Genomic DNA, 16315 nt, shown 5'->3' with positions numbered 1-16315 from the left:
ACGGAGAATCAAAATCTCCCAACGTCGGTGTTCACGCCCAAAGAAAGATCCAAGATCTACTCCCGCTGAAGATGACACAACGATGGTGGGGCAAAACCAACAGTATATGTCTCACGTACCAAACTCTTCACAAGAACTCGTTGGAGGCTTAGAACACCGAACCAAATCAGTCTTTCGGCAAAGACTGATATCAAGAACAGATTTCTTGATTCTCTCTTCAATAGAGTTCGAACTATGCAGTAAAGTGGCGGCGGTTGGAGGAGATCCCTAAGGCTGAAAGAGGCGTGAATGCAGTTTTTAGCTTAGGGGAGGTGAGATCCTATCTCAGATTGCAGAGAGTATAACTGCATAACCCTAGGTCGAATTCTTGTAATTCTTTATTAGGGTTTCCTCTTTTTTTAGTGATTAGGAAACCTCATAATCCCATTAGGAGTTATCTCAATCCAAATCTGTATTTGAATAGGAGATAATCTTAATCCTATCTACAGATTAGATCAGCCCATTCCTGATCTCATCAGGAGGTTAATCCTATCTGCAGATTCGCCCCCTTAAATGGGTGATCATATCAGCCCAGTTCGGCTTCTTTGTATGGCGTGGGACCCAAACATTGATCTCCACATCAGCCACATGGATTCGGCCCAGCCTTTGTTACAAGGCTTAGCCGAATTCACTAGAAAACCTAATGAACCCCTTGAGCCCATCACATGGACCCTATGAGCCCAACACTTACACTAAGTGGTCCCTGGGCCAAACCATCTTATAAAAACCCAGGGACTGTGGGCAGATGCATGATTAGCCCATCAGGTATTATCCTTAATGGTCTTACACTTAACCTCTCAACCCATAATGATCAAGCACTGCTCGACAAGAGAGGACATCTCCCTCGACTACAAGGAACAGTGTTGCACTCTCTACTCACATGGATCCCGGGAATTAAAACCATTTGCAAACATTTTGAAACCGTATATAAGTATATATCATATATATAAATTTTGCAAAACAAAATTCCAACGATTGAAATCAACTGCGACAGTTTGGTTTCCATCAGAGAGAGTGCATCCCCGATCATTACCTTTGTCCGACAAAGGGGCTGATCATGTCACTATGATCATCCACTCAAATGAATTATCAGACTGTCCCAATATGCCCAGGTTTTGAACCCCGCATAGGATCATGTCACTATGACACCTAGTGCAGTATCATAATCGAGACTAGGGGTTAGGTGTAACTTTCCAGTTTTGCCCATCAATCTCCAAGATCCAGGGCAATACTGGAAATCTGGTCTGGTTCAAGGGTTCAAGTAATCCTACATTGCGTGTGCCTTGGGTCTCACCCTGGCGGCTGAGACAAGCCACCCCAACAGTTGGCAGCGCACCAATGTCAGCCTTGGCAAGATAAATCTCCCCAGACTTATCCAACGACTGTGAACATTTAAAACTAACATAAGTCTCATTAAGTGTCCAGTTTTAAGGTCTTACATAGAAGCATACCACACAAAATGAATCAAACATGTACTTTATTTATTACATTAAATATCAAAAGTACATCAAAACTTATTGGAGCTAAGGGCATACAAAACTGTTTAACAGAAAATTGCATCCTCGCTTGGTTTTCAATATGATGCCTATCCCAAAACCTACCAAAAAAATGCTTAAATATGCCCATTACCGTTAATCATTCTCACACTGTTATTCCTCATATGAACATGGGGTGTCCATTTAACCATAGTGAATTATCCCAAAGGCCTTTGGGAATCTTACCAGGCAAGAGGATCGCCAATCCTTCTACATTACCATGCCTCCATCAATTGTGAATACCTGTAAAACAATAGTAACGATCTATATGAGATGCTTGGTGAGGGCCTCATAGGGTATATGGGGAAGTAATAAGGGCTCACAAGGAGAAGACAATTAGTAATGACTTTCTGCAAGCCATAGTGATTAAGTTTATCAAAAGTACCTGTCCAGTAATGTAACTGGCTGCAGGGCTCAAGGCTAAAAATTCCACCAGTCCAGCAACTTCTTCTGGTTGCCCGTACCTCCCTACAATCACAATTGATAATAAGATTGTCACTTTGTTTATTTAAATGGACAGCATAGGCAACGTTTCAAGTTTCTCTTCATCCAGATCATTGTCAATAAACAAACAACAAATCAACCTCAAAATTCTTGCTTGATACATAAAATCCAGATCAAAATAATTTATATATTAATATGACACCTAATAGCAATCTGACCAACTGCTAATCTACTGTCTTGCAGATACCAATTATGGATAACCAAAAAGCACCCAACACAGAACAGAATGGCAGAACAGGATTCATGTAGACAAGACTTAGATGATGATGATGATGATGATGATGATGTATTGACCAAAAAGACAAAAGGGATAGTTATTATCCAACATTATGTGTGAGCCATCCCCATCCAGAAAATATTTTGCAGATAAAATGTTTCTAACAAGTTTAGCATAGAAATTCCAAGGACAATGGACCACAGCCAGTTGGCTCATCATGTATGATCTCTATAACAAATGATCTAGCTAGCAATTTTGACTACTAAAGAACTACTTGGCCACTTTAACAGGTAAATATCTTTAATGAATTTAATACCAATTTTCTCCCAGAAGAGCCAACAACCAGCTAATCTGCTCTTACCCAAAGGGATGGTCTCCAAAATCTTCTTCTCAATGTCTTGTCCAAGCTTGGCAGTCATATCAGATGCAATGAAACCAGGAGCAACAGCATTCACCTGTGCAACCAGTGCAATAAATGTTACACACACTAGCACTGGATAGGTCAAAAAAAAAGTATTGGCAACTATTATGACACACTCACATTGATATTTCTGCTTGCATATTCCTTTGCTACGCTCTTTGTGAGACCAATAACCCCTGCTTTAGCAGCACTATAATTAGCTTGTCCAATATTGCCAACTAGACCAACAACAGATGCTATATTAATTACTCTTCCCTGCACAATAAATTATTAAATCAATAGGTAGAACACACATGGAAAAGCACAAAAAAAAAGAAACTAAAAAGATGACAGGCAAGCCAGAAATAGCCAACATAATTTAGAAACTTCACTTCTTATCTTTGGTAGTAAGAGATCCGTTCAGGAATTTCAACATAAGGTGCACTAACCACAAAAAAGGGAAGGACAAGTTGTTTCTATTACAAATGTGAATAAAGCCCACTGGAATGTATGATAGTTTTTCAAGGTACCAAGGTGATGCTAGGTGAAAGGGGGAGCACCTTGTTGCCTAGTCGCCTAGGTACGGGTTTGAATAAAAACCATGAATCCTAGGGTAATTCCCTATTTTTCGTAGCAAGCAGGAACCATCTTTCACTATTATTTTCTATATTCTTCATAAAAAATGTATGGAAGAAAAGAAAGAAATTTCAGAAAATAGAGGGGCTGAACCTCTATTTTTGTCCTAGGAAGAGAAGAAGATCAATATGTGTTGATTGGAGAACATTTGAGATACACATGCTTATTAGTTCAGGTTTTAAGTCTTCGAGAGTTCAAGACAGTATACATCTTGATACCCAAACAAATAAGAAAAATAAAAAACAGAAACTAGTATTTTAACTTAAACTGAATAATTTGGTTTAATAATGTCTATTTTACTATTATAATCCCAGAAAGTTAAGAATATAAACATATCCAAGTGCACTGTGTAAAAAATATCTTGGTGATTAAGTGAGGCAACCCTCCATGAGTGCCTTATTGTCTACGTATCATTCTATTTGTTAGTCTACTTTGGTATTACCTGATTGTCATGGTTAGGTAGTATATATCTTAGAAGTAATCTCTATTTTATATGATAGTAGGGTTGTTTTTCTATTATTTGGTGTAGCAATAGCAGACATGACTTCGTTGGGTTATTTGGTTTTTCATTTTTTTTTTTATCAGCAAAGAAGAATTAATTTTATAATCAGTGAAAAGTCAGAGCCAAATTACAATAAAGCCAACATTCCAGCAAAGCCAAAAAAACTACAATTGAGCCCAAAACAGCTGCTGCCTATGGACCCCTTGCTTAGCTAAAGAATAAACCATTCCATTTGCAGTCCTTCTGATCCAAGTGAATGAGGCATTGAGTTCCCTTGCCAGACTTTCTATCTCTCTCAGTGTGTATCTATTACACCTTGTAACAGCGCTAGCAGCTCAGCCTTTATTGAATCTCCTACCCCTAGAGGACCCGAGTACATTGCCAATACTTTCCATGAACAATCTCTAAATACACCCCCTATGCCTGCCGGTCCCAGGTTTCCTAAAGAGCTCCCCAATGGAAACTTCCAGAGCCACTTCCCTAGCAAAGATGTATTCCTTTGGATTAGATTCCCTATTCCAAGTCCATCATTCTCCTTAGTTTTGCACACTTGTTCCCACTTAACTAAATGATTCCTTTTCTCATCTGCAGGTTCCCACAAAAAGTCCCTCATTAACTTCTCTAGATGTTTGGCTATCCTAGCAGGGATCCTAAAGGTGGAAAGGAAGTAGACTGGTAGGTTAGCTAAGGTTGCCCTGATTAGGATGATTCTCCCTCCCAAGGAAAGGTAGTTTCTTTCCCATTGAGCCAATCTCTTTGTAAACCTCTCCACCACCGTCTTCCAAAACACTTTTAATCTTGGGTTCCCTCCCAACAGTATACCTAAGTACTCCAAAGATCACTATTTAATCTCACACAAGAATTTTGGCCAACACACTTAAAGCTTTTTCTTCCAAATTATTCCCTGCTATGCAGTTATTTTCCCAATTCACCTTCAACCTAGAAACAGATTCAAAAGAAAGGATGAGCTTTCTCAAGTTTTTTATATCCTCCCGACTCCCTCCCTCGCAGAAAATAATGATGCCATCTGCAAATTGCAAGTGAGTGACTGTCACCTCAAGCCTTCCTACCCTCCAACCTCTAAATAGGTTGACCTGATCAGCCTTTACAATCATCCGACTCAGGAATTCAGCAACTACAATGAACAGGAACGGAGATAAAGGGTCCCCTTGCCTCAAGCCTCTTTTAGTAGGAAAAAAAGTCTCTAGCCACTTCATTAATCAGAATTGAGCAAGGTTCAAAATATCGATACACCCGATATGCCAGTAGAGGCATATCGGGCGATATCGATAGCTTTTTTTTTATTTTTTTAGTTTTTAAAATCTGATTTAGAGGGACCGGTTTAAGGTCCGTCCACCCCCTGAACCGTCGAAACCCTGTACACCCTCTGTAGGGGTGTATCGAGAAGCTCCCGATACGATACATATCAGCCAATACGGCCCGATACATGTCGATACTTTGAACCTTGGAATTGAGTAATGCATTGAGCTCAAGCAACCTTTTATCCACATCCTCCACCATGCACCCAAACCTATTCTCTCTAACAGCTCGAGGAGAAATGATGAATCAACTAAATCATATGCCTTCTCTAAGTTCAATTTACACACCAGCCCCTTTACCTTTTATTTTCCCCTTTTCTGCTACACATTCGTTTGCCACTAGTATCTGATCAATTATTTGTCTCCCTTCAACAAAGGCTCCTTGAGACTGTGAGATCACATGTGGAGCTTTTGCCTCCTTTTTCTTGGAGATTAAAGCAATAAAGGTTGACTTAATTCCTTGAGAAATTTCCCCTTCATGGAAGATATTCTCCATGGCTGCAAACAAAGGATTCGGCACTCTATCCTTGAGAAATTTCGCTCTATCCATCGAAAAAACAGCTTCTCTAATTTCTTCTAGGGTGAAGATATTCTCCAAGGCTGCAAACAAAGGATTCGGCACTCTATCCCACTAGAGGTCTAGGAAGACAGAGCTCCTCTATCCTAGGCTCGGAAAAATGCCTTTGAAATGATCCACAAAGATCTTCACAGTTTCATGCTCCCTAGTTACCTCGTGACCATCCACCTCTAGTCTAGAAATCAGGTTTCTCCTCCTTCTACCACTAGCTAAAGAGTGAAAAAAAGTTGTATTCCCATCCCCTTCCAACTCACTTTAACCTCCATCTCTCCTCTTTGTCTCCCTCACTGAGGCTTTTCTGACCTTTCTTGTCCAGTTCCTCAATTCTTACAACAATTCTTTCTTTAGCTTCCTCCACTTTACCAAAAAGCTCCTTATTCCAGGCTTTTATTTTCTCTTTTAGTCTCTTTAGTCTTCAAGAATCCAACCCCTTTCTTTAAGCCTCTGGTATCCAACTTCGGCCACCAAGACTTGATTTTCTCCACAAAGGTGGGATCTTCTAGCCACATGTTTTCGAACCTGAACAAAGAGGGCCCACCTAACAAAGTTTCTTGAGATAACCTAATAGGGCAGTGATCTGAAGTTACTCTAGGCACGGCTCGTGTGGTCAGATTGGGACAGCTTGGAAGTTTAACCAAGTATAGTCCGCTTGTAGCAAAGGAGTTTCCTTCAATTCAAAAGCGTCCACAAACTCATTAAACTTCCTCATGCTTACGGAATTTCTTTGATTTGGATTGTTTATCCCTGCCGAGAACCGTATTACATTAAAGTCACCACCCAAGCACCAAGGTCCCTCCCACAAACCCCTTACTACACTCAGCTCCTCCCAGAAAAGAGGCCTTTCTTTATAAGAATTTGGGCCATATACATTTGTTAGCACCCACTCCTTTCCATCTATCAGACTTCTCACTTTGACTGACACTGAAAACCAAATCACCCAAGCATGCACTCACTAGGTGATTTGGTTTATCCTTTGACTTATAGCATGTCTGTTGCTCAACATGTTAGGCTACCTTCGTATTTCTTGATACTCATGATAAGATATTGGATCCTAGAGGTAACCTCTATTTTATCATAGGGTTAGACTATGATATGGAAAAGATATGATATCGGAAAAATATTTGACTAATAAAGTGGAATCAGAAACATGGAAGCGAATCAGGTGTTATTTATCAAAATTCATGGGTGGGTTTTGATTGGTCAAAACTCTCTCCATATCATATCTTTCCCGCATCGTAGATTTTCCCGTTATCATACGATAACGGGTAGTTCATGTATCACTTGGGGTAGCAACAGCAAGAATGCATGCATTGCGTAATTTTATCTTTTATTTGATTGATATAATCTTTATGTTTTATTAAAGGGTTGCAAAAAGTGTTTTGACCATGTGGCCTAATTGAAACCAAATCACCCAGTAATGCACTCACAAGGTGATTTGATTTTAAATTTGATTACTAGCATGTCCGTGTCTTATTGGAGGGTCAAGAGAAAGTGTTGCCATCACTTGACTCATTGGAACCAAATCACCCATGCATGCATTCATGCATTCAATGATTTGATTGACAGCATGTTTATGTTTCATTGGAGGGCCGTATGAAAGTGTTGTGGTCGTATGAACTCATCACATACATGGTCACAAGTAAGTGTTGTGACCATGTGAACACATCGAAACCAAATCACCCAAGCAAACACTCATTGGGTGACTTGGATTTTCATTTGGTTGATAGTATGGTGTGTCTTATTCAATGGCCAAAAGAAAGTGTTGTGGCTACATGAACTCATGGCTACAAAAGTTAAGCTATCTTTGTATGTCTTGATTGTCAAAGTAACGGGAGTAGAGCCTATAGGCATACTTTAAAGCCTCAAAGTGAATCTAGGTGTCTCATCGCCTAGTCACCTAGGCAATAGCTTTTTTTAATAAAAACCATGAATCCTAGGACAATCCCCTAGGTTCCATAGCAAGTAGCAACTAGGGATGAGAATGTTCCCCATCCCCATTGGGTACCTAGTCTCCCTGACCTGATCGGGTCAGGGAATGGAGAGTGCCTTGGTGGGGTCGGGGATGGGGACGGGGATAGGGACAAAGGGGAGTGAAGTCCCTACCCCACCCTGACCCTGATGACATATATAAATATTTTAAATATTACGTGTGTTTTAAATTTTGAAAATAATCTGGTACAATTATAATGCCACTACATAAATTTCAATTTCTATGTTATTTATATTTAAATTTTTCTTTATTTTGAGTAAATCTTTTTCCCGAAGAAATTGTAATTAAAGAAATCAAGAATTCAAGTCCCTAATGGGGAAGCCTGTCTCAAAGATTGGGGATGGAGGTTAATTTTTATATTTTAAGTTCTTCCATGCTTATCAGTTCAGGTTTTAAAGTCTTCGAGAGTTCAAGACATTACACATGTTGATTGAACCCTTACAAATAAGAAAAATAATGAAAAGAAACTAATATTTTCACTCAAACTGAATAATATTTTGGGGGAAATCATACCTTTTATTGCAGAAGAAAAGGGAAGGGCAAACAAAATCATAGCTTTTATTGCAAAAGCTTTAGCAAGGTTGTTTACACATTATTAAGTCCTCAAGAAGATCTTTGGAGATTTGAAGAATACAAAAGCATCCAAGAGCATTGCATAAAAAATATCATAGCGACTAAGCAAGGCAACCCTCCATGAGCGCCTCTAGGCGTTGCCTAGGGATCACCTTGACAACTATGATATATTCTAATTTCATAGTTAGCATGAAACCAAATGGAGGAAGAAACTCAGATGTTGTGTTGAACAATGAGGTGAAGGGGTGTTGCGTCCCAGTCTGAAAGAAAGCAGGAGGAAAAAGTGCTTGGAAGCTAAACTACAATAATCTGAAATACCTTTTTCTTTTTCATCATAACTTTAGAAGCTGCCTGCACATAATAGACAACCTTGGTTATAAGAAAAAATATAAACTCAAAAATAGTAAAATATTTCAACATACATACCTGGGTACAGAGAAATACACCTGTAAGATTCAAATCTATAACCTCCTGCCACTGAGGTTTCTTCATTCTCATAAGCAAACCATCACGAGTAATTCCTATTAAAGAACATTGTGGAACAGTTAGGGGAAAGGATGCAAGTAACATAATGCTTAATGTTTATCAACCACATGCAAACTCATGACAACCTGCATTGTTTATCAATATATCGACCGTTCCCCATGTATCTACTACCTGGAGACAAAGATGCCATGTGTTAAATCTAAAAACTTCAAACCATAACAACTTCAAAAGCCACTCAATGAATCCAATAAACACAAGGAATGTTGCCTCACAGTTTTTATCATTGATTCCGCTTCTTCTTCTTTCGAAACATCTGCCCCAAAAGTAAGAGCTTGACCACCAGATGCCTCAATCTGGCAAAAGAATAAAAAACAAAAGAGGAAAAAAAACTGTTTTAAAAAAGGAAGAGGGATAGAGATTGTTAACAGATGTTCCCAAATTTCACAAAGTAGACATAACAACCCAAAAGTTGAAATCATAAACTGTTGGCCTTTCTAATTAAAATCCATCTAGTAGACAAGCATGAAGGGTGGAAATGGACATCCCTCTATTTGGGAATTCATTTTTTGTTTTAAGTCTCTTTAACAATGCAACCCCAGAAGGAATGAAAAGAGAAGAAAACCAAAGGGAGCTTCAAATAGTGAAAACAGTTTAGTTCTACATGATCAGGTCTCAGTGCCAAAAGAATTAGGATATAAGTTTTGATTAGATATCTAGAAACTTAATGGCATTCTCCAATCCCAGCCTTTCTCTAATGCAAAGAGGAATTTAATGAGATGAGGTTGAGGTTTGATGGAAGCTCTCTAGGAAACCCAAATTCAAGGCTCAAGTCTTAGAGAGTGATCTCAAAAATGGCAATGTGATTTGGACTTATCATTGGCCTCATTAGTGAGTCAATCTCTATAAAAGTGAAGGTGATGTATTTTCATTTGAGACTCAAAGCCACAATAGACGAGTGGATGAGTGACAAGACATGCACAAATGATCAATTAGCGACAAGATAAGAGAAAGTTGATTGAGATGGTGTGGTCATGTGTACAGATGGTAAATAACTGCTCTACCGAGGACTGGGAGAAATTTGGTGAAAGTAAATGGGTCTAAGAGGATAAAGGGAAAACCGAAGATAGTGTGGTCTGAAGTCGTAAAAAATGATTTAAAGGCTTATAAATTGACAGAAACATAACTCTTGATCGAGCAGAATGGAATGACAGGATTAGTTGTAGTTACTTCTCTCATTATTATTGCATATGCAGAATAAAAATATCACTTCTCTTGGGTTCTCATCCTCCAGTCATCAAATATGGAATTGTAGGAGTTTTAGCATTGTTGTTTACTGGTGGCTAGATCAGGGACTAGCCGAAATGAAATTTATTTTGTCATCATTGTCATAAAACTTGTAGATGACCCCATATAGTCAGGACAAGGCTCAGATGATGATGATTATGTCATAAAAGGCTTCAATAGCTTACGACTTGTACAGTTCTTTGGCGGTCATCTTCTTTTATCTAATGTCTATTTTGTGCATCTTTTTGTTACATCCTTCTTATTGATACAATTAACATTACTTCTCAAAAGAAGTATACTTGTATACCAAAAACATTCCTAGCCCTCTGTCATGTTATTTCATAGGATGCTAGAGGATGCATATATCACCTATTGTAATCTCCTTAGTCAACAAATAAGGTCAATGTCTACCTTAACCCCCAGCTTATGTACTGGAACACACGGTAGTAAAGAACCACTTCTCTTCAGTTTCCATTTTTATATGAAAGAGGAGGTTAGAAAGGGAGGCCAGGCCAAATGGGAAATAAAAATGAGTCTTTCCACTTTTTCATTCTTGATAACATCAGAGACAGAGAGAGAGATGTGGGTGAGAGTTTCTACAAGTGATTCCCTTTCTTAGTGAAGATGCCATTTGTTTTGATTGATGTGAAGATGCCATTTTTTATAGGTGTGAAAATTGCAGATTGTGAGTGACACTTTATCTCTGTCACATTATTAATTACTAATAATCACCTTTTTAACCCTGCTTTGAACTAATATCTCATGTCATTTCCCTTTAAAACCATTACCCTTGAAACTGTGAATTGAAGCCATGTTTCCGCTTTATACAGTAAATATAAGAATTATTGTTCATTCCTTGGGTTGGAATAACTTAATAATAGAAAGAAATTTTAGTTTTGTAATTAGGCCTTGAACTTAAACATCTTGTTCAGGTGGGTACTGAGATCAGCCAATGATCTATCGGACACTCTTGCTAGAAGAGAGGAAGGGAGATTGAATGACATTTTCATGAATGGGAGCACCCACTCCTAGTGTTCATCTAAGTGGAAAATGTAAACAATTTATCTCTACTTGGGTCAGCTTTATCTATTCATAGCATCACTTCTTTTGACAACTGCACAAATGCAGAGGTCATGTGTTACTGATTAAAAAAAGTTATTTGGATCTAGTGTTTAGAGAAATATCTTATGAAGCCAAGATTGACTTGCCAGTGGAAGATTGCTTAAAACTCAGTTGTTTCTTGCCACAATAACTGGCTATATATGTAGATAAATAAATTTCTTTTTTTCTCAAAAAAAAAATATCTTATGAATCAAGAGAGAGTTATTTGCTCCAATGAATTTTCATCATAAAAAGATATCTTCTTGAATAAAAAATATGTTAACACCAAATTATATAAAGGGGATTAAGATAACAGATACCAACTCAAGACAAGCTGTATGCACTAGATGCCTTTACCATATGAAAATCACCTTGATTGTCACAAGCATTATTGCATGGCTGATGGCTCATAAACAACAATATAGTACTAGAGAAAGAATTTCTAAAAAAACGTTCATCGGAAATGATAAAACTCACCTCCTTGGAAACTTCCTCAGCATCTTTAGATGACCTTGCATAATTCACCAGGACCTATCAAAAACATATGCATATAAATGGATGCATCTTTAATTACTCTGACCAAATTAATCACTGGTGCTGCATTAGTAGCTTCTACTTTAATCTCCTTAGGCATGCCAACAGTAGAAAGTAAAGAACAGTTCAGTGACCATATCCATGAAAATTGAATTAAATGAACTAACCTTACAACCAGCTCTACCCAAGGCCAAAGCAATAGCTTTGCCAATTCCTCTAGAAGCACCAGTGACAACAACCACAGGAGCTTCCAGATTTTGAGATACTTGAACACTGGCTTGTTCAGCAGCTGCAACCTGAGCTTTTACTCCTGCATATGCCATCGAAATCAGTTCGCTCTATATTCTTTTACAAGAAAATTTATGGATCATCTAAGATGCAAGGAAGGCCTAAAACATAAGAAACAAGGAAGCTAAAAAGGGAAAGAAGACTCCTAAAACCAACATTATTGTGCAATTAGAAAGTACAAGGACAACGGTCGTACACATCACTTAATAACTGGATTTCCATAAGCAAGTAAGCAAACGAATGAATCACGAAAAACAAGCAAAGTATCAAAGTAAAACGTCTAGAATTAGATAAGTTACTTTCATATATTCGGTTTCCTCTGTATGCATTTCACCGATTGAAGAAAGTGATCTACTTCATGATATAGAATATCCATCAGAAAGTGCGTACACAGTGAGAGAAATTATATGGAAATCCCCGACTTCAAAAGAAAACGATTTCAACAAAGTCAATTCAGTTTCACCATTCAAATAGAAAAGGAAAAACAAACAGATTAATCACAAGAAGGAACCAAAAGATTACCAACAACAACTAAACAAGACAAAACAAAAAATAATAATAATAATAATAAAGAAGTGCAGATTGCAGAGAACACTAAAAAAAAGTTCCGAGAGGAACGAAAGTGTATTACCAGAAGAAGCAGAGGAACTATTCGATCTGTAGTGGAGGCCAAGGCATGATTGCAACTGCAACGATCGATTGTTCTTTCCAATAGGAGGGCATTGCCGGAAGTGAACGATGTTCCGAACAGTTTGTCCGGCGTGAAGTGACGATTTGGCTGGAATTCCTGCGGAGTTGAAGGCTACGGCAGCGGATCTGGTAACAGCAGCCATGAACACTCTGGAGAATCTCCCAATGGCTGCGGTTGAAGAAGAAGAAGAAGAAAAACTAGCAACGACGTTGAATAAAGTGGAGGTGGAGTAACGAAGAAATGCTTGTAGTGATGTGAATGCGATTTTATTTCCTTGGAATCTCCGAAGACGTAAGCACTGGCAGCGGCAAACAAATGCAATGTCCCGGCAACTTCACATCAAAACTGCTTTTTTATGTAAAAAAAAAAAAAAGTGTAAATGTGTAGTGTACAACCCATTTAATCCATCTGGTTGGACCAATTGACCCGAAAAACTGGTTTATTTTACTCCAAATTCAATATGGGCTTCAAAAAAAATCATTGATATTAGTCAAAATCCATCGACCTGAACTGAATAGTTAAACTGGTGAGTGGAGAGTCATTTGAACCATGGGTGATGGTTTAAAGTACATTAAATTATATCAGATATGTTTCTATCACACATGTAAAAGGATCGGGTCCACATCGGCAATATTTTGTGTACTTTGTGATTCTTTCAAATTTTCATTTTTTATATTTTTAAATAAAAAATAACCGAAAGTTATTAGGATCCCTGTTGTCATTTATTTACAAAAGGACTTGTAGGAGTTCAATTGTCGTATTTATTATGTTTTTGCTTTAATTTAGTATTAATTTAATGTTCAGAACTTATACAATGTAAAGTATAGGAAGTAATAAAGGTTAGTTGTCTAAACATATTAAAAACAAACAAATCATAGAAAATATCAATTCGAAGTGTTACTTTTCTTCGAGTTTAATTTTTAATATTCTATGTGTAGAAAAATTGTATACATTCTTGGGGAGATAGATATCTACAAAGTGGAAAGATAGAGCAAAAGAAGAAGTCTTCTTGCGTTGTCTTTCAGGTTTTTCAAAGCTTGAATTTGGTCTTTTTCTTTTTGGCAATTAAAGACATGAAACATCTCTATAGACCATGGAAGCCTAAAATGGTCAAAAATTTAGAATTGACTTTACACCTAAAATCTTTTATTTTAACAAATGGTTTAGAATTTTAAAGATAGGACCCCAAAAGCTTATGGCCCCATTTGGCATGTATTTCCGTGTGGGCTATCGGCTGTATGGAAGCCCGCGTTTTCATCTTTTTCCCGTTTGATTAGAAATAGATCTAACCGCCGAAAGGCTACACCCCAAATATATGCAAAAAGCTTGATTCAAGCTTATTTCAGGAAGCTAGAAATGGAGCTTCTCACCTTTCTTCATCTTGTCTTCGTACGAAAAGACGCACCTCCAACCAAAATCAGTCAGTGGGCCGCCAAAATCTTTATGTAAAAGCCCACTACGTCTTTTGGTTGTCTTGCAGAAGATCATTCAAAAAAAGACTTGTCAAACAACACATCTTTTGGCCATCTAAGCTATCAGAAGATCTTCTTGTGCCAAACAGCACCAAAATTTAATGACCTTGGAACTCCTACTCACTACAGCTGTACATTATACACATGTTCCATGTTTACATGTTACCATTCATGGGGAGATATTCCTAATGTAGAGCTATAGTGTCCTATGGGTAGGAAATCCAGATTCAAATTTAATTGCTATAGAAAGTTTAATAAAATCAAACCGAGACACAGGGTAGCAACAACCTCATGTATCTCTTTTCTCTCTTTCATTTCAAAAAATTGACAATGAAAATCATAAGAATAGTTCATCATCATCTAAGCCTTGTACCAACTATATGGGGTTCACCATCACATTATCTTTAGTGCCATATCTATTGTCAAATTATGAATGCAAAGAAATAAGACGAGTTAGGCTCCAAAAAGTTTTCCATTCATAGATTACGTCTAATGTTGAGGGACCTTAACCAACTGAATGGCTCAATTGGCATACTGAGGTGAGATGTGGTTTCTAGTCCTGTTATTAATGTTGCTAGAAAAAGTAATCTACTATGCCAAGAAAAACCATGGGCAAATTGGCATGCTAAAAACAGTACTGTACTATACTAAGAAAAACCAAGGCAATGGACCATTCTATTTGCATCACCGAATCCGTGGTGGAAACTAAGGCGGTATCTGTTCTGGAAACATCAAACATGTGATTTGTTCTCTTAGACTCTACTCTCCACATAAGCGATAAGCCTCATCATGTAGAAATGTAGGCCTTCCAGACTATCAACATACATGAATGAAAAAACACATAAATTTCTTTAGGTAGATTAAACTTCAAACGTTAATACTATTTTACATCTTTTTTGACAGTCTACTGTGGCACTTGTGTTACTAAACTACAATAAACCATTGTAAAGCATTTTGTGTTTAATGCAATGTACCAAAACACGTTACTTCTCCCCATTTAAGTACGAAGGTTGAGAACTTAAGATAAAGTATATGTTTGGCATCGTTGCCGTTGATCCAGAAAACGGCATCACATCAGCGCCACATCAGAAAAAACGGTGCTTCAAGAAATGGGCATTTGTTTGAATCTGTTTTTCTATAAAAAATGGATCTCCAAGCCACACCTTGAATATCAGCAAGGCATGGCTTGAAACAATACCAGAAATTTAATGCGTAATCTCAGCATTCAATGTGTATTCCTGAATAATCTCATTTTTCAATTATTCAACCATTTCATTTTATCAAGTTCAATGTTAACCAGATTAGTCAACATTTATATGTTTCGATGCAACAACAAGATGTTATTTGTAACAAGTAGTTTTGTTGGTTGGTTAATTGGTCACATTTTATTCATGAAATGGGTTGGATTGGTATTATTCTGGATATGCAGATCCATTCTTTTTTCTATTCAAAGATCAGCCCTCTATCTCTGTGTTTTCACGTCGAGAATTCTTTGCAGATGAAGAGATGTCAAAGGGGCTTCTTATTTCCCAAACAAATCCTCCATCTATATATAAACACTGGTTCATCAAGAATACACAAGAAAAGTACTTCGAATTGTTGATTCACGTAATCGTTGACCTCTTGCCAATTGATTCTGAGTAGCTTTATCGAGATCAGAAGCGCCGGGATCACTAACTAATACTAATATAATAGAAAAGAGTTGTCTTTTCTGTATACTTTCCCCGGTTCCGTTGCTACCGCGGGCCTTACGCAATCGATCGGATCATATAAATATCCCTTCAACACAACATAGGTCATCGAAAGGATCTCGGACGACCCACCAAAACAATTTGGCATTTTATGGAGCTGCAGCTCATTGCTGCCAACAGGGATGTGATGTGGCAGTTATGTGGCACTGGATAATGGATACCAATGCTGAAAATGTATTTTGGAGCATTGGTACCAAACAGAAAAAGTTGTTGCTACAGGAAACTTCCTACCTGACAACAACAATTCCAAACGAAAAAAAAAACACAGTTTTCTCAGAAAACAACGCTTCCATCCCACACATTAGCAACATCGTTCCTTGAGAAAAATGGTGTTGCATCCACAGCATCAATGCCAAACATATACTAAAAAAACAACCATGTAACAAAATCACTTGATCTTGGACCAGAATATTTCT

The 16315-nt window shown here is 37.7% G+C and overlaps 1 protein-coding gene across 1 annotated transcript; it reads right to left on the bottom strand.

The window, feature by feature from the left end:
• Positions 1-1499: 1499 nt before the first annotated feature.
• On the bottom strand, positions 1500-12998 carry LOC104591645 (3-oxoacyl-[acyl-carrier-protein] reductase 4). The gene is made up of 11 exons (XM_010250579.3): positions 12617-12998; positions 11865-12007; positions 11641-11694; positions 9051-9131; positions 8904-8949; positions 8719-8813; positions 8611-8643; positions 2837-2971; positions 2657-2750; positions 1960-2042; positions 1500-1817 (listed from the first exon to the last, which is right to left on the bottom strand). Exons 1-11 carry the CDS (start codon positions 12816-12818, stop codon positions 1785-1787), a joined length of 999 nt encoding a protein of 332 aa, XP_010248881.1. The 5' UTR covers positions 12819-12998; the 3' UTR covers positions 1500-1784.
• Between the last annotated feature and the right edge of the window lie 3317 nt (positions 12999-16315).

This window comes from Nelumbo nucifera, chromosome 4, assembly GCF_055504915.1.
Source record: "Nelumbo nucifera cultivar China Antique chromosome 4, China Antique-T2T, whole genome shotgun sequence".
NCBI lineage: Eukaryota > Viridiplantae > Streptophyta > Magnoliopsida > Proteales > Nelumbonaceae > Nelumbo > Nelumbo nucifera.
Note: the sequence above shows the minus strand (reverse complement) of the source record. Positions and strands in the feature narration are given on the sequence as shown.